Source organism: Amblyomma mixtum, chromosome 8 (assembly GCF_055824585.1).
Source record: "Amblyomma mixtum isolate Tamu chromosome 8, ASM5582458v1, whole genome shotgun sequence".
Lineage (NCBI taxonomy): Eukaryota > Metazoa > Arthropoda > Arachnida > Ixodida > Ixodidae > Amblyomma > Amblyomma mixtum.
The window spans coordinates 62,156,287-62,180,155 of NC_143019.1; the positions used below are offsets into that span (position 1 = coordinate 62,156,287).

A 23,869-nucleotide genomic window follows, 5' to 3' on the forward strand; every position below is an offset into this window, starting at 1 on the left:
AAACATCAAAGCCTATATAAATATCCCCAACTTTCCGCCGTCACCGACCGCTCTGTACCACTTCACCGCCGGAGCCACCCCCAAACGCGTCAGTCCGCACCGCAAACACCACGCACGCACAGTAGAGGGTGTCTCTGGCCTCCCCCCATACGCTCCCCTTTTCACGGTGTTATGATTCGGCCACTCCACCCCCGCAATCGTGTATCCTTTTCACTTCCCTTACACCCACTCCCAGTGACCTTCATTGACCACCGGACACATCCCTTTCCTTACCCACGGCCGACGATCGGCCGTCCACTCCGACTACGGGGACTGTTCCCCGCCACCGAACACCCCGGGCAGGAAGCCATTTGGAAGCGGCCTCAACACCTATTATACGCTTGTCTCGTCTCTACATCCCCCTTCCCCCCCCCCCCCCCCCCCCCTGCTGGAGGGTCTCTTGATTCCTGTTAACCAGCGTGTCCACAGCGCCCGTCGTAGACGCGTTGTAGGTCGCCATCACGTAGCCCGCTGGGAAGGACAGCCGCAGCAAAAGGCTCGGACACGAGTTGGGAAAGGAAACCCCATGTACAACTGCAAATGGCAGAGTGCAGACAGCGACAAGGCTGTATGCCCTCATCCTCTCCGCTTCCACGGTTCCCCCCGGCGTCTTCTCTTTAGCAATTCATGTCGGAGGACTCGGCGGTCACTCAACGACGCGCTTTATGCTTTCTTGACCATCACGTCCGCTGCATCGCGAGCGGGACCAAGCGGTGATATGCGCAAACCACTGGAAAGGAAGCAGCACCATAAGCACAATTGCCGGTGTCGAATGATGCCAGTAGGTTTGTCACTACCGTGTAGATATGAAGGACGGGCAAAGCCCCAAAACATTCCTACCCTATACATGCTTGATATCGGTTGAGAGTGACTAGCAGATGACTGGCCGAAGTTCTCAGGCAGTTTTTACGCTTGACAGGCAACATGCCCATTCCTTCACGAGAAACTCTTGTCAACATAGGTCTCATTTTCCTTTTTAAGCCAACTGCTGCAAAAGCAACTAACCTTTCAAGAAAAAAGAGCATTGCGTTGTAGCCTTTAGTAATCGAAAACTCCTGCGATCACTTCATGTAAATTCGAACGGTTGCCCCTGGTGGTTTTAAAAGGATTCTTAAATCGAGGATGCAAGAGTCTTTTAGGGGAAGCTAACCATGTGTTCCTGTAGTATAGCGTGATTATGTAAACTTACTGTCGCATCAACCGCCATGAAACGGTTTCGGTGTGAGCTCCGAATACGCACGCAAGGGCACATTACAAATTCTCCGCTTGAGCTCATAAAACAAATAGCCAACAGCAAACACCGTTGGGGCCAATATCCAATTCTAGAAGTGTGTGATGAGAGGCTAGTTGGTAAGACATACTGAAGACACAAAACTACGCAGGAAACAGGACACAGAAAAGAAGCAGACAGGACGAGCGTATCCAATATCCAATGCGAGGCATATTAACTGCCTCCCTTCACCAATATTCGCGGACGTTCGTTCCGTTGGATCACGAACCTCCTTTCCTGGACCCTTCGATGAGGGCGTATCGGATCGGAACTCGTGGGAGGAAATGGACCAACGTTGAAGGCAGCGGCGGTGATGGTCAGCTCTCTTTGTGTCAACATGACACTTTTCTTTTTCCTAACGCTCTCCCTCTCGCTCTAATGCAAAAAAGTACGAGAAGAAAGAAAATCGCAGCTGCCGGGTGCCCTTATGGCGAGCAAAAGAAATGATCACAGTTCTGCGCTTGCGAAGAAAATATACATATGTACAGGGGGGAGAAGGTCGGCGTCTCGCGGAGGGAATAAAAAGCAGGCCGCAAGGACATGATACGAGCCATACAAGAGAGGGGTGACCAGTTCCCGGAGCTGCACTCTTTTTTTTTTTTTTTCAGTACGCGTGTGTTCCTGGTGTGTTTGGTCAAGGAGGATTCCTCGCTTCACTGAGCATTTCCGCGAGTGTCTGAGCCAGTGTTCTTTTTTTCTACTCTTTATTGCTATGGACAGGGGGAGTCTTTGCCTTCTGGCTTCTTGACTTGCGTCTCCCCTGCGCGGCGTTTTTACTACCGCGCTGGTGGGTTATGATTCATTGATCCCGTATGCTGTGTGGTCAGGCTTCGATGACCGCCCTGTGCGGTGGGATGTTTTGGCTGGACATCGGTTATTTTGACTGCGGTTTTCTTGACGCTGATGTTCGCTTAACTTTCGTTGCAGACTGACTTGTTTTTTGTTTCTTTTTTGTTCGTGGTTACGGTTCCGGTGTGACCACAGGATACCTCGGTGTTATTTCTTTTTGAATGCACCCGCATTATTCATTTCACCGTGACCCTTAACCGTATGACAGCTTTGATGCATTGTGTACCTCCTGCCCATACCTCTTGAAGCCCAAGCGGTCAATGCGGTGAGGTTCGAAGCGGGTCCTTTGTAGCACTGCGGTCCAAACGGATATTGCGGACACCTGTTGTAGAGTGTAGAAGTAGCTCATAATATCAGCGTAAGTTAACATAAACCGAATTTTGATGACAGTGGGCGCTTCTGAATGTCACACTAAACGGTTTTTGAAACAGAAAAAACAGCCCTTCTCACCAGCGCCGCAAAATCTGGACACTTTTCTGGCTTTTTACATACAAATGCTGAAAAGTTGTACAGAAAGCGATGAGGCACGACTCTTCCGTTTCTAAAGAGCAATAACAAAAAAAGATGAAAACAAGAAACTCTCAAGCGTAACCAAGCCTGAACTGAGAAGGCTGAGCTTGGAGGCGTACGAGGAACATGCGCGTCTATGGAAAAATTTATGTGGGTTTGTAGTGTTTGCGGAGTGAATGCTTGAAATGCCACCTGCATACGTTGTCGCTTGTGGGCGGCGTCCAACGCTGTACACAGCGAACGATACGCGCCTGTTTTCTATTTGTGAAAGCGGCGAAAAAAAAAAAAATCTTGCCCGGAAACGCGCGGGTACGCATGTATTGGCCGGTGTCGGTCTACACTCTGTTGAATAAAATGAGCTTCCACGCAGTTCGTAAATCATCGGCAACAGGCGCACGCCTACGTGGGAGCGGGTTACCAACCGCGGGATCCTTTCAAGTGACGTCGAGTAAGCAAACATGCAAACCGAAGTGTGGTGCCGAATGAAAACGTTATAGACAAGACGCCGCCGCTAATTTTCAGTGTGCAACAGTGATTACTACTTGTTCCTTCTTTTCATCACTTCTGCATCATTTTGGAAACAAACCACAGCATTTTTCTTTCTTTTCCTTAGTTTATATTCGGTCTATTTCGTAGACATTTTCGTTCTTGCGTGCACACTTTCCAGTTCGGCACACCTATCATTGAAGAGGTGATGCACCCGGAAATACGACGATAATACAGTGAGCTAACAAGGAACATAAGAACAGGGAACACCACCTTCGAAAATATGTTGACAGTTTGCAGCCATTTATCTCGCTTATTAATCACATGGTGTTCGCATAAGTTTCCAGAGCTGTCTTCATTACTCGTGCACTCTAAACAAGATATCACGTTAAAACAACATAAACAAAAAAACACTAAAACATATATAAGCTTAAAATAGTCTGAAACTAATTGCCGGTACGTGCAGTATTGCAGCTTCCACATGTGTGCGGGGCGCGTAAACTTCAACGCAGGAATTACAACGTCACTTCGGCTTGACAACGTATAAGGGCACGAAAGGGTTTCGTGATAATAAATCACTGACTCAAAACAAAAACGCATGCGGCGTTCTACTTTAAACACTGCTCGGGAAACATCTTCACCTCGGCTTAGAATTAAAAAAAAAAATAAACGCAGGAAACATTAGCATTTGGTCTTTAAACAATAAACAGCAGCATTTTCATGGAACCAGAAAGAACCAAGGATGTAGGGAAGAAGAGAGGAAGATAGAAGGGAGCAAATTACGAGGTAAATCGAGTGATCGGCCCCACTAAGCAGCTGACACCGCGGCTTAATAGCTTTTCAATAATCCCTCATTCATCGCTATTTGCACAACTCAACAGCGGGCAAATCCGGACGCCCTTTCTCCTTCCCACACTTAATAACCTCTCGAGCGGCACATACACACGCGAAAAAAGTAATAACAAAACCCGCGCCTGCAGTGCATATATAAAGACAGAACAGAAGAAGACACGGCAAGACCATGAATTCTTCATTATGCAAATTGGTCGTTTAATGCGGCCGGTCTTCTTCGTTACACATGCTCTGTTTTCGCGCCGCGAATCCTGATTTAGATTTTTCTTTCTCATCCACCTTTCTACCCCTCTTTCTCTTTCTTCCTTCTTTTCTTTTCGTTATCTTTTTTTTTTTTTTGTGAGACATTGCCCATCAGTCTTTTCATTGGTGCTTCAATTGGGACCCTTCTTTCGTTGCGCTGATTATCCAAAATGTCCCACGCTCTATATTTCTGTTTCCTCCTCTTTCTTTTCTCTCTCAACCTCTTTCTGCGCATGACAAGGATCCTTAAACACGTATCCCAGCGACCCACCCATCTGTTCTTCTTTGATTGTTCAACCTGCTTTCTCGCGGCTCTCTCACTATTTATTATTTTTCACTTATCACTTACCACTTCTTTCTTCGTTTAGGTGCTCTCTTCTCTTTCAGCTCTCTCTCTCTTTCTCTCCGGCAATTTATACACATGCCCGCGCCGCTTATTCGCGACTGAGTGGACTCCGAGATAAGCAAATAAGCCCTTACAAATTAACGCCTCTGCTTCACCCAACCCGCTCGCTTCCCTCCCTCCTCCTCCAACTCGCTGTAAAGAACAACTTAGATAAACACGTTAAGCATACGCAAAGCCATCTTCAGTCATCCCCTGCTCCCCCCCCCCCCCCTCCTTTGCGTACAGTAGCTGCCCGTCTATAGCTTCGTGCGTCTTTTTCTTGTTTCCTTCGTCCTCTCTATTCAATTTCTTGATTACCGAAGAGGCCGAAGCAGAGGCGGGTCATTATTACGGTTTTTTCTTTTCGCTTAGCGCTGCCTTCTCCTCGACCTTGCATTCCCTCTGGTCTTCGGTGTTCTAGCGCTCATTTGCTGCGCGCACTTTATATGCCTCCTTTACTGTTTTTAACTTAGTTTTTTTTTTTTTTTTTTTGCCGTGGGGGGGGGGGGGGGTATGTTTTGCCGAGTGGCTCATCTTGCCGCGAGCCACTTTCGTGGCGGCCTGGAGGAACCAATTACATGGACAGAGACTTGTACAACGCGGTGCTCATAAGATGCGACGTTTACAAGAAAAGCAAAATGGTCTTGATACGGAACGGTGGCGAGAATAGAAGTAGAGAGGGGTGGAAAGAGGGAAGGGTACACGAGGCGGACTTGTGCGAGCTTTCGGGCCTGTACTGCGTGCTTTGGGCTGTTCCTGTCCCGCTTGGTTGTGAATAATAACGTTTACTGGCCAGAAACTTTTTTCTTTTGTCTGTTACCGAAGTACGTCATTTGTTTTCGTTTTTCAAGCGTAGCAAATCTTACTTAACGGGGAAGCATAGACCCACCACGGAGTTGCTAATCGAGCCTTGAAAATGTTACGCCTACCGCTCGATCGAATCCGCAAAAAAAAAAAAAAAATGAAGGTTAATAATATTGATCAAGGGCTGTTCCACATGTACCAGCCTTAAACCATCTTTATACTCTGCCAGATCTAGCCGTTTTTTCTTTTTTTTTGCGCGTGAATTTCGTTAGAATGAGGGCTTCCTAACGGGCAGGTATTACGTGTGCTAATTATGCTTTCGGTTTTTTTTTTTTCACTCATTTTGCGAGCGAACTAGGCATGTTTTAGAATATGTCAACTCCGGAAGCTCATTTATTTTACCATATTTTACTCCTGAATCCTGCATCAAGAAATGCCCTTGAAAAAAATAAAACACAATTTGATCACTGTGAGGTGACACTGCCTATACGAAAAACCATACGAAACAGTCACGAACACATTCACTCGCAAAACACATACACGACAGAGCACGCGAGAAACAGATGCCTGCGAAAAGATAATTCAAATTATATGTTAGCTTAGACGTTTTGTGCATGTTGCAAAGCGAGGCAAAAAAAAAAAAAAACCTATGCGGCAAAGAATCTACATGTAGGGCTTCTCGTGACGCTAACTACGTAAAGAAGTTTTGATGTTCTTGTATTTATTTATTTGAACTTAATCATTTAACCGCCAGGGTGTAATCGTCTCGGAAGGCAACGCCTGAAGAGAGAGAGCTCGCAGACTTTCCATAATGTTTCCACACACCGCAACTAAATAATTAGCCTCAGTGTAAGCAATATGAGCGCTAATCTTTCCACTTTTTTTCTTCCTGGTAATAGACCGACACCAAATGGCCAGAACAACGCCAGTGTATTTTCCGTTTTATAAACGGTTGTTCCGCTTCAACGAGCGCCCCACAATACAATCCTGTCTGCATACGCCAACGGCCGGACCTGAACCTCGACGCAGCACAGTACCGAGCCATATACGCTTCCCGTTCGGCTTGGGGTTCCTGTACAGGATCACCCGCTCAGAAAAACACACGTCGTGGCGACCACCCCATCCTTCACCGCCACCCCTCAAAAAAAAAAAAAAAATATGCAGACCAGTTTTTCATTTCTCCGTCTAGCTGGGTTTCACGTGAACCCCTTTGGGGCCTCCTACCCTGCGTCCACGCACAGAACAAAGCTGAACGATGGGGTTGGCGTGGTGGGGTTGGACGACGCAACAACATGCAAAGGTGTGCGTGTGAAAGAGCGAGAGAGAGAGAGAGAAAGGGAAGCAGAAGGGGGCGCTACTAAATGCGACGTCGCTTGAACCGGCCACGCGCGCTCGTAACCAAGATGGCCGCTTGTTTGTTCCGCGCCCTTCGGAGCTCATTTTTCTTTTTTTTTTCCCCGTCTGTTCACCTGGACCCATCGTTACCCCTCCAAACGTTGTCGGCACGTGCCAAGCGAGCATCCTGGTAGGCCTTCCCCCCGGTTTCTACCATGCGGGATTTATATAAATTTTTTTTATAGTTATGTAAAGCAATTATTAATTTTATTAAGGAAGAGATGAGGCTCGCAGCTATGCGTGCAAAAAGAAGGGGTAACAAAAGCCTATTCTCTACATGGGCAAGGGGTCACGATGGTCCTCTTACGCTTGCCGTGTTTCACGCTTCTTAAGCCGCAGCAGTTTCTCTCTCTCTCTTTCTTATGAAACCCAAAACAGTGAAAGCCCTACCTGGACCGTTACTGTTGCCCCTCTGCTACGAGAAAAATTTTGTGTGTGTGTTACCCAGCGCAGACATTTCGCGAGCGGCACGAACTTCAGTTCCAGACAGAATTACATGAAAAAAAAAATATTATAACATTCTACTGTCGACTCACTGCGAGCTCCACGCGTGAATCCCTCTCCGTGCATAAAATGTATGTTGTCTTCCAGCACCGATATATAAACAACTGAATGGACGACCTGCTTGCAGACATCATGTTAGCTACACGTCCTCATTCCACAGTAACGCCCACTATGCCTGCAGGCGGTGAGGAAAGCTTGAGCATCGGACACAGTATTCCGTGCTAATGTCCTTGGCAGTACTGCACCCGTTCATTTGCCTCCGCAAAAGGACCGCCGAGCCAGGCCAAACACAAACAATCCAACTTGACGTGTAATGTTTGCCTTGAGCAACTCCAGATGAGCATAGCACTCTGTCACATGTTAATGGCGTGTAGGCCGAACGAGGTTCAGGGGTCAGTAGCCCCAACAGCACACAAAATAGGCGTAATATTGCAAATACAATGCTAAGGCCGGTCCTATAAATGACCGGAGTGAAACCAACTATTTCCAATATTATACTGATTACCTCTGCTGTTTAGGTAACCCTCGTTTAAGCTCAGCTATCCGCGACAATCGAAGCCAGAGCTACAGAGGAGTAGAAGCAAAAAAAAAAAAATCTACAGGTCACTAACCGCAGATGCTAAATAAATTCTAGAGGACGTCATGGTCAGATCGAGCAACGGATTGTCTCATAGACACGCCGTACTCGACGGAAATTGTGGACACTCACTCAAAGCTCTCTTTATTTTCTATTTTTTCTACTCTTTTCTCGCGAGGCGAAAAATGAAGACTGGGAAAAAAAGGAAGCAGCTACAGCAGGTACAAAAAGTAGCGCCCCCGGTTCGCGAGCCGGCGCGTGTAAGCGCCGCACAAACGCCAGCCTTTCGCATCCTTTCACGCGGCCACCCTTTGTCCGTTACGCATAGAGCTTATCCCCAACCGCTTATACACAGTCCCTTGTGCCACCCTTTCACAGAGACGCCACACTTATCCAACCCGCGGGAGCCCGCTAACCGGGGTCGAGAGCACGCGCCACGCAACGGGACAGCCGAGCTAGCCGACTAGCCAGCCGGCCAGCCAACCAGACGGTCATGGCAAGCCAACAAGAGCCAGCCGGTTTTCGGACTAACCTGCGCGCACGCAACCGTCCCGTATCAAAAGCGCGGCGTCAAGGGTTGAAAGATGGAGGACGAAGGGCTGGGGGGGGAGGGGGGGGGGGGGGGGAGGCACAAGGGAACTACCATGTTGCGAGAAAAGAACCGAAAGTAGATGGCGTTGTTGTCGGCAGGGGCCGGGGGGGGGGGGGGGGGGGGGTGTCCACCAGTGTGCACGGAGAGACGGGCCTGACCGGCCTACAAGAGAACGCGGCTCACGGGAAATGAGAAAGGGGGATTTAGGGACGAATAGGGAGATGGGGGGGGGGGGGTCGTTGCTCCGCTCGTTTGAATATTACGACGATTGTTAGACGGTCGCTTGCGCGTGCTCGTCGCGTGGTCCCGGGGAAATAACTACGGGGCCGCCGGTAGCCGCCTTTTGAAAACACCTCTAGCGTTGTTTTCTCAGCCCTTCCTGCTCCATTATTTTTTTAATAATATCCTTCCACCAACAAAGATCAACCCTTGCCCCCTTTTTTATATGGGTTTCTTTCCTTTAGTTCCTTCTGCGTGGCACCTGCAGGTACTTTAGGCCTGCGCCCGTTCACAAACACGTTGACTGATAGTTTCCCATTCACAAGGCTCCGTACTTTTTTGTTGAATTTAATCTTCCTAGCTACGAAACAAGAATGAGTTCGGTAACATCGACTACGTAGAACGCGATGACAGCTTTCGCAAGGGACTGCGCTTGCTATTGTCACAGCTGTCGACGACAGTGCGAAGCAGACGCTCCTTGGGCTATGGTTCGGAAGTAATAAGCCGGTTTAAATAGCGATAACTGCAGTCCTCTTCTTCCCTGAACCTTCACTATAGCCGCGTTTGAGGGCGCTAAGGCTGCCTGCCACCCACTGTTGCAGAGGCCGTGACCTCTGAAGGTAGCAGCAAACCGTGTTTATTTCATGTGTGTTGTTCTTAGCTCTTATCTCCCGCTTGTCGCTTACCGAGGGATACAACCCCTCAAAACACGATAGCAGTGCAGCCCCAAGCCAACCGTCCACGCAATAGGCGGCATTCCTTCATCCCGAAGGCGTCAGAGCCGAAGCTGCACAACGAACCGGAAGCGACGCAGAGATAGGGAACGACGGGCAGATAACGTAGATAACGACTGGGGTTGGGAACACCCTATACCGGCGGCGAAAGCTGGACGCAAAGAAACGCAAAAAAAAAAACTGCTGAAAGGCATATCACAACCGCCCGTTCAAAGCAAAGAGCCGCTGAAAAACAGTGCAAGGACATGTGTCCACTGGGGTAAACTCGACATCTCCGAGTGTAAACATGCCGAGTGAAGACCACCCACGGAGACAGGGACGCCTGGCGCCAACAGGTCTGCTCCAATCGAGACAATGCGAGATCGGCCTCGAGCCTAGCACCTTTTGTCCGCGATCTCGGACCACCCCTGTACAAGTGGTGGCCGAAACAAGGTGGTGCGTCGCTCTCGGCAACGGAACATGTCTGTGGGGCCTTTTAGATCGTAGGCTTTGTTCCTTAACTCGTGGGCAGCCCGTAGAAGTAAGACACTGCAGAACCCAAGACTCGGGCGAACGTAGCCTAAATACACGCCGAACAGCTTGACGCACTGAGGAACACCTACCACGGCTTCTGCGCGAACGCAGAAGCAGCGAGTGCTGGAGATGCACCAGGGTTCAAGGTGAGAGCGCCGGCGGGTGAAGAAGATGACAAAAAAGAAACGAAAAAGGAGGAAGATAGCATAGAAAAAAAAGAAGGAAAGGTGAAGGTGGGGATAAGAAACAGAAACGCTGGCGGCCACCGGAACATCCGTCGTCAAAGACTGCCATTTCGGAAACAAAAGGGTCTCCGAAAGGGCGTCGAAGAGAGCAAAAGGAAGAAAAAAAGAAAAAAAAAGAAGTAGACACAAAAAAAGACAGGAATCGCACGGCCCGTAGTCGGTGGCAATGGCGGCGGCGGTGGGCGACCAAGAAGAACGATGCAAGGAAGAAAGGGAAGGGTCCCGGGGATGGGGCGCGGCCATATTTCACAGTGCGTGCCAATCCGCGCAGCGCACCTGTCACGGGGCAGCGGACAAATTTGTCCATTGTCGGCGGCCGCCGCGTCTCGGCACTTCCAAGCCCCTTTTTACGAGCCTCTTAGCGTGGAACAACGGTGCGTAGGTGAGGAAGAAGCAGAGGGAAGAGGTGCGTGAAGCGCTTGGCCGTCTCTCGACCTTACTTGCGCCTGGTCATAACAGGCCGCCGGCCGGCCCGGGCCCACCGGCAACCCATAATTCATAGCGAAACACCGAACGAAGCTCCAGCTTCTTTCTCCTTTTTTCTTTGCTCGATCTCCCTCCCCCAATGCCTTTCCAGCGGTCCCCGGCAGCGCGACCTCCCTCTGCGAACGACCATACCACCACGGACGTCAAGATTCCAGGAGCACTTCGCTTCTTCCTTGCCCGCGGGCCAGCTTCGGTTTCTGCCCCGCAACCTTTACACCTTCCGGCGTTATCTGGGCCGTATTCCGCTCCGGCGCCAACTGAACGCTAGCGCAATACAACCCGCCACTCTTGATTCATGACGCAGACATCATGAAGACATCATGCTCCACGCGGCGATAGACGCAAGAAGTAGCCCCCTATTACGAGCCCGTAACATTCAAAGCCTGCGCCTTCTATTCCATCCGACCCTCCGCAAATGACCCACGTTGTGAATGTCATTAGCGGTACTAAATCACGCAGGAAAGGTTAATTAAAATGATGAGGATGGGCACGAGGTTGCGAGCCCTCACCATGGAAAGGTCCGTTGTTTCCTGTAGTATTGCCTCAGCTTATTTCCTTCACTGTATGCAGCGAACTAGAAAGAGCCACGTCATAAAAGTGTGCTAAGCTCACAAATTGCACGCTGAACCAGCCCGTCTCATGGTTTGACCATCGCCACATACGCTGCAAGAATTTGCCCATCGATTCCATAATGTCCCAAACCCGACCGCCACGCTTCTTCAAGGGCTGGCTTTCCGTGTCATAAAAGGGATAGGAAGAAGCCACTTGTTTCGGGCTTTGCCGAAAGAACAGTTCCTGGGACTGGCACACCACTACAGAGGGTCCAGGACAGCGGACAACCATGCATTCCCCGCCTCCTGGCCCCCGTGGTCATACGCGTACGCCGAAACCCGTAGCGAAGGGGCACACTGCGTCCCCGTGGCCTCTTCTCACAATGGGTCCGGAGAGGGAAAGAGAGAGAGAAAGGATTGCTTCCCGCAGAGGCGCAATAAATTTGCGGCATGCTCGTTTTGGAATCGGTCGGGTAAAGCCGCGCACTTGCCAACCACATTTCAAGGCGGTTGCTGCGGCCTCCTCCTTCAGCCCTTTCTCGTATTTTCCTTTAAGCGGAAAATATGGCGTAGCGTCGTGGGCATTCTTTTTTCTCTTCTAAAAAAGTCAAAAGGAAAAAGAAACTGGAAACCCAACGTCCGCATGCGATTTTACATGCGTTGTGGTTTTGTTTTGTTTTCTTTTGATCTTTTTCTCTTGCGGTCTGCAGGCTTGGAAGCTGTCGGAGCACGGTGATCCTCGACGTGCAGCACACTAAGCCAGTGAGCCTACTCCGCCGTATCAGACACATGCTTTTGAATGTGCTTGGGGCTGGGCTAGTAGGCGTAGCAGTATATTTTTCGTAGCGCTACACGTATTAAAGCAAATGACATATATATGGGCAGCCCTTGATGATATACTTAGGTCAAATCATGTCCGTATGTGGTCTATCCGTATTTGGTCTGCGGCCTTTGGCTGATTATGTAGTCTCACGTTTCTACCCGAGTCCAGGGAGAGAAACTCGAAAATCTATACTGCGAAGAAAGCTGAAAATTTCAGCGAAACATACAAAATGCAGCGATTTACGAAACTGCTAGCCTATGTAAATTCCCTTGGCGGGTTGTATAGTACACCGGGAGTAAACATGCAGGCAAACGCAAAGAATGAAATTAGGTTAAGCGCATGGCAGCGAGATGTGGAAATAAAATTTTATTAGGCATTACGTTCGGGGATACAAAGAGAAGACAGCTTGGATTAGAGAACAAATGACTTCTTGGTGAAACGAAGAAGAGGAAATGGATTTCGCCGGGAGATGTAGTGTGGGGAACGGATATGCTGTGGACTGTTAAATTACCAAGATATCTGCAATAGAAATGCCGCGGCTTGCGCAAGACGGGGCTAATTTGAGATCAGCCATTTGCCCTGGAATAACACCAACCTTCCGATTATTATCATGTTGACAGCACGGTATGTCGATGGGCAACTTTAATCTTAGGTGTGAACTTGCCTCATGTCAAGAGTGTACCTGCGTGCAGCTTCGTGAGATTCTCTGCGCTGAACCACCGTGTTCACATATCACCGCGTTTCTCTGGTATAGCTTTCATATAGACGACGCTTGTACTGGCCACGTGAGCCTCAGTGGAATACCTCGCACAAAATTACAACCACGCTGCCTCTCCGTTGGCATAAACAGGGGGCGTTGCACGGGCAAGCGGTGTCTTTTATTTAATGTCCCCTGTCATAAATTCCACTCGAAGTTCTGGCTTGTGGGTCTGCATAACTATACAAGAACTAGAACATGTAACAAATTCTGTGAGCACGCCGCTAGGAACAATTAGCCAGTAAGGTTTCTTCAGTTAACAAATGCTGTAGCAAGAGCATTTCAAAGCTTGACGATTGCGCCCAACAGTATTTTAATTGCACCGTTTTGAGCTGAGAAAGCGAGCATATGGAGAAAATTGTGTCTGATATATTTGTGGCCATAGACGTCCAGTTATGTCGTGCATGTTTTTGCCGATGCGTCGAGAGTAAGCACATACTGTGGTATTGTTTTTAATACGTGAGAAGCATTTCTATACATAATAGACTTCTGTTATATGCTTCACACAAACATGCCTGGCTTGAACACAGTTCCAGAAACCGCTTCCGAAATAAAAATTTGGACTAAAGAGAATAATAAATGAGAGGCAACGCATTCACGGGAAGCTAAAGGTTTAAAAGTCATCCCTAACTGATGGATGCCAGTAAGCCTGGTTTTTCCTACACATTTCATAATGAAATGCAAGCACGATCGAGCGGAAATGTATCTCAGAGTGTAAGCCGTCAGAAAGAGAGAGTCGGGCGTAACGTTAACCGACTCTGAAGAGGTCGATCACAACGGGAGCTGATTCATTTGTACGTGTCCATGAACTGCGAACGTAAGCGGAAAAGGAAGCCTCTTTTGTCAGCATAAAATGGACCAGCGCTGCATGGACGGTATAATTTAAATGACACAGTAATCCCCTATTCAGTAACAAGGCCCTGTGGAACCCAAATGAAAGCCACGCCAAAAGGAAAACTGAAATCTGAGAAGAAGCGTTTTCATGCGTGCTTTCCTTCCAACATGGAGTCACGTAGCGGACAAGAGACACTCGCACCGAAGCAGAAGGCGGGCGGGGTGGATGGCATCGCGACGTCGGCGACGAACCGCGCAGGCGCGCACACTCAGCATCTCGATTTTTCCGCATACAGCCGCACTCAGCACAAACCCGGCTTCCCCGCGGTCCGGTGTTGGCAATCCCGTTCGCCGTCGTCGTCGTTCTAGCCCGTTCGGTCGCCTTCTGTATTTCCTTCTCTTCTCCTCCTCCTCCTCCTCCTCTCTTCTTCTTCCTCGACCATGCCTCCCTCTTTCCCACCTTCCTGTTTCCCGCCTAAAGGTTTTCGGAGTAGCTCGCGTTTGAGATGTCCCTGCACCCAAATCCCTCCCAACCCGCTGCCAAGCCCCGTGTTCAACTCCTCGCTCTCCATCTTCTCCCCAACCTCCCATTTTCCCCATTTCTTCTTTTTTCTCGCGCAATACGCCAACCCTTTCGCTGACGCACCAAGAACAAGAGAAGGCTTGACGCCGACCGTCCATTCCAAAAGCGACAAAAGAGAAAAGAGAAGGAGGTGGAGAGGGGGAGGTCAGCCGCACAGTCGAGACGCAACCCGTTTCTTCCCCAGCGACCTTTTCTCCCCTTCCTTTTCAACTCTCTTCCCGAACCCCTGCTGCCGGCGCCGCCGATCACGCAGGCACAGCCAGACACCGAATGGGGAGAAATGGCGAAATGAAGGCAGGCGACCGGGAGAGCCAGCCTGGAGAGAAACAAGAGAAGAAATAAACAATAAAAGGGCAGAGAAGGGGAAAATAAGAGCGCGCGCTCAGGGCTTCGCGGGCTGACTGCGGGAAAGGTTGGCAGCAGCGGCGGCAGGCAGGCACACACGCAGCGTCCGATGCCGGTGCCGATCAATAAACGCCATAATAGGAACGGCGACGGCGTCCGGGGCGACGGCAACGACGACGAAGAAGACCTACCCCCGCTGCCACCTCCTTCGCCTGCTGCGCCCTTTCCAATCCCTTCCCTTTTCTCCCTCGCCGCTCGCGCGCCATGCAAATGCGGAGGGATGCAAGCATCTTCCCTTCTAAGAGCCATCGCGTGCCGCTGCCCGCAGAGGAGCCAGCTTGCACGACTCCCTTCTCATTCCCGGCGCTATACGAAGCAGACCCCTCGTACTGCCTTCTCAATTTTTTTCCTCTTTCCCCGAGGGGGTTCTGCTTCATCTTCGTTTCTCTTGTCATATACGGGCGAGCACCTAGCGTAGGCTCTTCTCCATTTCTTTTCCTTGATGCACAACCCGTCCTCGCAAGTATGGTGGCGGACACAGGCCGTGTTGCATCGCGTCCTCCCTAATTCCCCGTTCCCTCTCATCACTTCCTCAGTCTCTCCCTCTACCTGTCTCCCTATTCCCCGAGACTTCCCTTGCTTTTTTTGAACGACCTGTCTTTCAACGACGACACTGTAAACTTTGTCTTTTGTGCATGGAATCCAAACAAACAGAAGGGAGATGGAAAGCCGCCTACTATTTCTTGAATCAAAGGCTTTTCTTCCTTTTATGTCCCTCTCAAATCATCCGCATCACCCACTCACGCTGTGCGGTCGATCGCAACAAGTGAAATAAAATGTCGTCTTTCAGTGTTTTTTTTTTATTTTATCATGGGGTCAGGTCGACCTCTTTCCCTTATTCCCAATTTCTCGTTCGCCCGTCAGCGTCCCTCCGCTCTGCATTCTCGTCCGGCTATCGATAAAGTTTTCGACTTTTCTCCGACACTGTCACTCGCCTTCCCGATGGCATGGCGGTCCGCGGTCGCTCCTTATAGGTAGAGCGCGGCGCACATCATTCCTGCCATTCCTTCTTTTTCTACTTTCCCGAGCCCTTCCTCCCCTCGCTTCCCAGCTGCGTTTCTACACCGACGTATCTCATTCGTTCCTTGGCAACTCTTTTCGCTCGAGGATGGATATGCATTTCTTTATTTCGCGTTTAGAACGAATTCTCAGCCCCTACAAGTCCTCCGCTCATCGACAGTCCTTTCTCCCTGGCTCTCTCGCTCTCCTTCTTCCCTATCGCTGTCTTCCCTAGAGCGCCGCCTCGTGACGAGCGGAGCCGAATCTCCCCTTATTTCTTGTTCCCTTATCTCCCGTTTGAACGGCCGGCATTCGCTCGGTGTCATCCCTCTTAGTTCCTTTGCCTAGTTTTTCTTGTGTTCCTGAACTCTCTGCTCTGTTTATCCCTAAAAATATTCTTTTTTTTCACCCGGACAGGCCTATTCCAAATCTCCCGTTAGCCAGCATCGCACGCTTTGCAGGAAGCCAATAGGAGAGAACCACAGCTCCCCTCTGAGTGGCAAGCCTTTCCCTATTTTCCATTCGAGTCTCCCTACTTTTACTATTCTGAATACGAGCCCGTACGCGTGCCGCCTGTCGTCCACTGAGTAGGCGAGGCGAAAGCAGAAAAGAGTAAGCATGAAGGAGAGTAGGAAAAGTGAAGAGAAAAAGAAAAAGGTAGCGGCTGGCCACTTCAAATCAGGCGGCCAATAAAGAAACGAGGGATCGAGGAAACAGAAACAAAGGAGCAGAGAATGCAAACGAAAGGGAATAGCCATCATCCCCTCCTCTCGAAAACCGGCTCTGTCCTCCCCCCCCCCCTCCTCCGCACGCTCACTAACCCTTCATTCCTTTCACTGCCTTTCGCCATCGCGCCCAATTCCAAACTGCCGCAAGCAGGCTGGCTGGCAGAGCAGACAACGGGATGGACCTATAGTCGAAAGCAAAAGAAAGGAACACATACGGTGGTCGTGCATGATGACGGCGGGGACGGCAGGAATCAAAAGCGGAACGAAAAGAGGAAGATGGGATGTGGAGGGAGAGAGTTCGGGGTAGCGTGTACAGCGAAGCGATGGAAAATAAAAGAGGGGAAAAAACGGGCAGGACGTAACGGTAATAGAAGACGCGTGCCCTGGGAAGAAAGGGGAAAATAGGGACCGAGCGGCCACTCGGCGACCAGGCGGGCAGGAAGGGGCTAGATCGCGTCGGGGTCGCGTGGCCGAGGGGCATGTGTAGCGTGTAATAAAGAGAGATGCACGCATAAGAGCGAGGGAGAACGGGCTATGTCCCTAAAGCAGGAAAGACGAGTGGGGAAAGAGGGATACGCTATTCGTATTTCAAGAAAAAAAGTTGGAAAATGAGAAAAGCTTTAAAGCGGCAACAAAGAAACCCAAAATGAATTGTAGAAAAAAAAAACGAGGGCAGCGTAAGCGTGTAGGAAGGGAAGGATTGGTTTTAAGGGGACCGAACGAAAATGGGGAGCGTATATGGCCGAAAACCGGCCTCACTGAGGGGACGGGGGAATGTTGAGTTGTACCCGCTTCGTGTAGCATAAATAGGCTTTGTGCGTAGCGATCCCTCGAATTCGCCAAGCCTGGCTACGATATCTTCCAGCGATCAGGTCCGTTTTTAGCGGATTTAGATCTATCACAATGGTTGCAGCGACGGACGTCGTTGGACTCTAGATGGAAACAACTGCGGAAACTCCGGTCCATTCAGTTCCCGTTCAACATTGCTCCCTACTCCCTATTTGTGGAACAAAGTACGGAGGATCTCAATCGCATCGCAAAAGAAGCAGTGGCTGATGAAGCCTTATACATTACAGTAGTGAGGAAAATTAAAGCCCTGACAACACGAGCCGAGTGAATCCAAACAACGAGATTCGGTTGCAGCTTCCCCTTTCTGGTTAAACTCGATGCAAAGTAATAAGTCGGGCTCCGCACCACGGCCATGTCCGTTGTGCGAAGGCGATTTTTTTTCTGTACTTGCTCTTGATTTTTTTTTATCTTTATAAAGAGAGAAAGAGGGGGCTGAGATAGACGCAAACATTTGTCGGAATTTCAGTGTTCGTGCTGACATGTCGTCCCTTTCGCGTTTCGTTCGCGCGCTTGTGCACAGCGCACACTGAAGCTAGCGTGAACGCCTGACCACACGTCAGAGGTGCATCGCTTTTCATGACAGCTTACGCAGCAGCGTATGTCCAAATTTAACGCAAAGTCGGCGTATACGCGCACAGTCACATGGGGTATAGTCACTGAACGCACATTATCTCTTTGAGGCGACCGAAGACTGCAAACAATGGCAAAAATCCTTGCTCGTCGATGGCGTCGATTGGAGAGAGAACGTGTGGAAGAGAAAGCAAAAAAAAAAATGCAGTATGCGCGTACTGGACTTGTTTACGCATACTTGTCTGTATAGAACTACGCAGCTTTTGAGTTCCTTATTCCCACTGTTCGTCAAGTAGGCACTAATAAAGGATGGCAAAGCGTTTACGAGTTCTGACACGACTTAGTAACAGAACGTTCGCCATTCATAAACGCTAAGTGAACAAGCAATAGTCGTAGAACTGTTTTTTTTTTTTTTTCCACCGTGCGAAGAACTGGAGAAAAATATATACCGCGATATGGGCGTTTTCCATAGTCCGTATAGCTCCGTGAGTATAGCTGGAAACGGAGCGAACGAGCTGCTGTTTAAACTACAATGCGTCAAACATGCAACTCACATTTCGTGTCCTCCTTGACTGTCAAAGGCTTGTGGTCGCCGTCTTCGAACAACCGAATGAACGTGTCGTTGTTTTTATCTGGAAAGCAGAGAAGTAATCGAAATCACTGCCGTGTCAAGAACTGCCTTGCTCACTACCACCTTACCACTAACACCACCACTATCATCGTCATCGCAATCATCATCATCCCTGTCATCATCACTACAGGGCAAATGCTCATCCCATTGATATCCAGTACACCCTGTCCAGCGCCAGCACACCTGATTGCTATCTTGGGCTGCCAACCTTATAGTCAGCCTCCAAGTTCTGACCACATATAGGTTAAAGCACAATGTAGGTGCCCCTTTTATGAAGACGACTGAACAGTGCTGACAGGACGGAACAGGAGAACACAGACGCATGCGCGGTCTGTGCTCAGCATTCTTCTCTGCCGCCTCCGTTAGAGCTGTTCAATCATTTCCTTCAACATGCACCCACCAGTCCGACTAAGCGCTCTATTTTATCAGCTTTTATCAGCAGCAGCTCTCTTTTGAGGCTGTCTAACCTGATAACAGCAGAAAACTTATGGTAAACGAGAAATAATGCCCTTACATGAGAAGTTCGTCATGTCCGCCACACCGAGAAGCGGCTACCACGGTGGAGATCGAACCCGCGTCCTCGCGCTCAGATAGCAATGCCATAGCCACTCGCTTGCAGTGCCCCATTATCATAGTCCCTTGACTTGATATTCAAATGTGCTTTGCGCCGCGCCAGCTGCGCCGCCATCCCCCCCCCCCCCCCTTTTCTTTCTTTTTTTCTTGGTTGCTGCATTTCGGTAAATTTATGGTCTCAGTCTATGATATTCGTATTGTCGGAGACAAAAGTATCTAGGACACGCACGCAAAAAGCGATCTATGCGCAGTGGAGCTACGTCCGCCAACGATTCTCTAATTGGATTGCATCATATCAGAGCATGTGAGCCTGGACTTTGGCATTTACGAGTGCGCGTATCCAAGAGGAAGGGGAGAAGCGAAATCCTTCTCGATTTTCTTTGTAGTGCTCCACTGTGTCATTCAGCGCCCCCTATTACTCTTTGCGATTCAACAAGTTACCATGTACGCCTCCTACACCAAAAAATACCCTGGATGTATGCTTCTCTCGAGCCTCCTGATAAAAATACAGATGTCGGCAAAGGCTGCTCACAGGTCCTGGTGCATTTTGTCACCCGACAATATACTTGGGTAGAACTCCACACAGCATCACGCGACTATTGTATATGCAGGAATTATTCCGATGTACTTGGGGTAAACTTCCACGGTGGAGTAGACCGCAGTTAGGGAGTAATTACTCATTAACATCCACCTGAGCCCAGCAAAACGACCTTGGAGGAAAGCTATACAGCTTTGTCAGAAACTTCGTAGATGAAAACATTTCGTCACGGTCCGGGGATCGAACCCGGGACCAACGCCTCACCGGGCAGTCACTCTACCATATAGGACGCTTGGGCGAGACTGAACTGATCAAGGACTCCGAGTGGGAATAGTGTTAGTCCAATCTATTTAAGGAAAAAAGAAACCCAAGATGGAGTGCATTTCAGTTACGGAATTGGAATTATTCATTTGAATCCACTTGAGTGAGGCCATACGACTAGCAGTCGAAGGTATACACAGCTTTATCCGGTAGTTGCAAAAAGAGTGGTCCTGCTACAAGAAACTTTCGGCCTGCATGTAGAAAAAATGTCGGGACGCATGTGAAGTACAATTTTTCAACTGTAAAAAAAATTTTCTAAGAATATGCATCGTTCCTTTATAGCCGCATTGCTGCGGTCAGGTCGCTGCTAAAGGCTAATTAGTCGCTTAATTAGTCCCATGGGTGTTCCCACATTGTTGATGTTATTTTCGTTGTGGTGAAATGCAAGCCCTTATATTAGCCCTTACAATAGCGTTGCCGGTGCATTCGATCCTGTGATGACCAAAAATCCGAGGCTTCATCAAAGACCCGCAATCAAAATCAAGAATAACGATCATGAATAAGAGTCATCTCCGGTGGTCCCGGCTTCGGTTCTTTCTGTAACGATGATAAATTAAAGCCGCGTTTCCTTAAAAAAAAAACAAAAAAAGAAGAGGCAAGGCATGGCGAATAATGCGCTCTCTATAGCGACACAATTAACGCTTCTTTCCTGGCAGAAAAAAAAAAAAAAACTGATCCCACCCACAGCGATCTCACCGACAGCCTTTCGCGCATTTTAGCACCCATAGAGGTTAGAAGCCCAGTCAAAGAAATGCGCGTATACGCACTACATCTGTCCTCTGCACACAAAAACGGTTTTGTGTTGGGTGCGCAAGCCAGGGAAAGAAGAAGCGCCATTCCAACGACGCGTTACAGCGCGTCCGCCCTTGCGTACAGAGGCGCATCTCCGGAGCACATCGGCGCTCGTCACGGTCTAGATTCAAAACGCGCGCTTCGCCCGCGCTGGCCGGCTAGCCGCGTGTTTGTTTTTAGATGGACCCGCGAGGAGCCGATGCATCCCCCCAAACTCTGCAACGCATTTATCTATTAGTGTCGTATATAGTAGTATATAGAGAGGTAACGGTACCTCTCCGCCCCACCCTGCGGTGCGGAAAGTGTCGGTGCGAGGCGGCGAACTGCGCAGCAGCTGCGGACAGTGACCCAGATTCGACCGGGGTGGGAAGACGAGACTGCTGGGGGATCCAGGGGTGTGTGCTGGGGGGAAGGGGGGGGGGGGGGGGCAAAATCGGTTCATGGCCGTCGCTGCCGCCTTCCATATGATGACGGTTGCGTCGGGGACTGTTCTGCCCGCGACGCCACAGAGCGCCCCACTCCCGTGAAGTCTTGCATACGCTGTGTGAGTGTTAATTGCAGGAAGAAGCGCCTGAGTCGAGCTCCGCTTCAGAGAGAAACACTGGTCTCAGTTGTTTCTTATTTCCGGGGACGAAAAACAGTAGCTACTATGGTCGCAAGAGGTTTCAATGTGAATATTTGAACGACTGATGTGTTCGTTCATTTATTTATTCCGTTTAAAAGTTCATAAATCTACATAACACAACTTGTAACACTCAACGCCTTGCATAATCCAAGGCTGCAGGCTTACTGTGCTCAGAGAAAATAAAACTTTCTTGTCTGCACAAAATATAAACCCACAGCGGCACTTAATGCAGTCACAGAAAGGTATAGCAAGCAACAGCTGTGTGTCAGCATACATCTTCATCCGGTGTTTTAGACTGAGGCAGAAGCCAGTGACACAACCGTATTAGTATAATCTTGTATGTACCCTGCTGATCAAAGTTCAGTCATGGAATTCGCGGCTACCTTTAGCAATGAATTCCACCTCTCCTATGAACCTGTTAAGCATTAAAAAAATATCTTTAACCAGAGCAGTGCCAAGATATGTGCTATGGCTTCTTACCCGTCGTGGTTGCAATGATTGGAGAAGGTGATAACAAGCTTGTTATCTTAACTTCACGTTATGACTTTTATTAGCAGATTCTTGGTGTATTATTAGAGTAGCGCGGGTAACAAAGCCTTTATTACACGGAAGATTTCTCGCTCAAAAACTATTCCCACATTCTGGCATTAAACCTCGAAGGAAGTCCAAGTTTTTGAAACAGTTTGCGATGGAAAGATGGAAATTACAGATCTGTTTAAACGCAGTGATGCCGGAACTACGCTTTTCGCTCAAGCCTTCAATCCGAAAAACCTGCTTCCTGGGTGCGGTTACAATTGCTAAGCGATGATCAGGGAAGTCATGCGTCGAACAGGGTGAAACATCCTGCATGGCAAACTTTCTCAAGCTCGTGGTGGGAAGAAAATGCCCTTCTCATGGTTTACTATACGATGCGAAGGAAGTCTGCAGCCTTCGGCAAAGTCCGCCGAGAAATCACGCTCCTTTCGGCCCGCCCATGGCTTATTTAAGGCAAAGAAAGCCCCGACGCAACCGCCCAGTTGGCCACCGCCACGTAGGGGCGCATTAATTTTCGAATCGCCCCAGCTGCCGATTTCAACTTTGCCCCTCCGCGAACCCCGAAACCAGCTCCAGGGGAGGAAAGTAAAAGAAAAACTTAATCGCTCCAATCGAAAAGCGAGAGTGCTCGGTCACGGCCGCAAAGCCGTTACCCGACAGCCAAGCGGGATAAAGAGGACGAGGAGAAAGGAAAGGGGGGAGGGGGGGGGGGGGGGGGCAGTTGATTTTGGAGTTAGATGGAAAAGATAGAACGAGCTGAAACAGCTGAGTCATGACCGGTTCAATGAAAATACCATGGGAAGCTTCAGCGCAGCCAACTTGTACATGCGCAGAATGGTTACTGCACAATTATTACGTACGGCCTTTGGCAAAAGATACCTATCAACGGGTTTTGTTTCCAAGTCGTATGGCAGGGTAGTTATGGCGGCCCTCAAAGGTGCACTGAAGAGGATTCTGAACTTGTCTTTTTGCCGCGGAAACTCGATCTACACGTTCCGAGCATTCTTAGAAACTGCGACTTATTGCCCTATGTGGCCGATTTCCGTAATTATATCGAATTAACGTCCGGCTCCCGCCTTTATTTTTTGAATTCTCCCCCGTACGGTGGGCGGAGTCGACCAACGCGTGGATTGCCTTTCAGCCAGCTCCGTGAAGGCTTTGTTTTCGCTTTATTTTTTTTTTAGGTTTCCATGAACAAATAGTTTCTTTCGAAGATAATATAGCCGCAAAATAAGCCCGCAAAAATAAAAATACGCGCGGACTATTTGCTACTACGGACTATTACATATTACTCCGCCGATGGCAGAGCGGCAAGCCGCCACGGGACTGGGTGAAAGGCACTCCCCGCGTTGGTCGACTCCGCCCATCGTACGGTGGAGAATTAAAAAAAAAAAAAAAAGGCGGGAGCCGGAAGTTAATTCGATTTATTTAGAGAAATCGGCCACACAGGGTTATAAATCGAAGTTTCTAAGACAGCTCGGAACGTGTAGATCGAGTTCCCGCGGCAAAAAGACAAGTTCAGATTCCTCTTCAGTGCACCTTTTAACTCCCAATCTGTGCGAGCTATAAGGAGTACCGTTGACCTCACCTTTCGGGACCGTTTGGTCCGTTGTTTATCCGTTGATTAGAGTTTAACGTCCCAGAGCCACTCAGGCTAAGAGGGACGCCGTAGTGAAGGGTTCCGGAAATTTCGACCACCAGGGATTCTTTAACGTGCACTGACATCGCACAGTGCACGGGCCCCTACAATTTCGCGTCCATCGAAATTCGGCCGCCGGCGGCCGGGATCGAACCCGCGTCTTTCGGGTCAGCAGCCGAGCGCCGTAACTACTGAACCAGCGCGTCAGGGCCGTTTGGTCCGTGGGATTGCCGTAAAGCTCAACAATACGACTTCGAGACAAAACCTCTTTGTTCGCTTTGTTTGGAAAAGAGGGTGCGTTTTCGCTTTAGGTCACCTTGCACTGCCCGCTTTGCATGAGATGTAGCAGAGGGCCTTACTATACAGTACAACCGAAATGAAGGAAATTTCCTGCTAACGGTCGCCGTGGTAGCA

General features: G+C 49.3%; 1 protein-coding gene across 2 annotated transcripts in view; it reads right to left on the reverse strand.

Annotated features, from left to right (window-relative positions):
- The window catches only part of Cph (BCL11 transcription factor chronophage), a 542,370-nt gene that overhangs the window by 193,331 nt on the left and 325,170 nt on the right, over positions 1 to 23,869 (reverse strand). For both annotated transcript variants that reach the window (XM_089558315.1, XM_089558314.1), the window contains one exon: positions 18,357 to 18,434. In XM_089558315.1, coding sequence (XP_089414441.1) covers positions 18,357 to 18,434 — 78 coding nt within the window. The remainder of the gene's footprint in view (positions 1 to 18,356; positions 18,435 to 23,869) is intronic.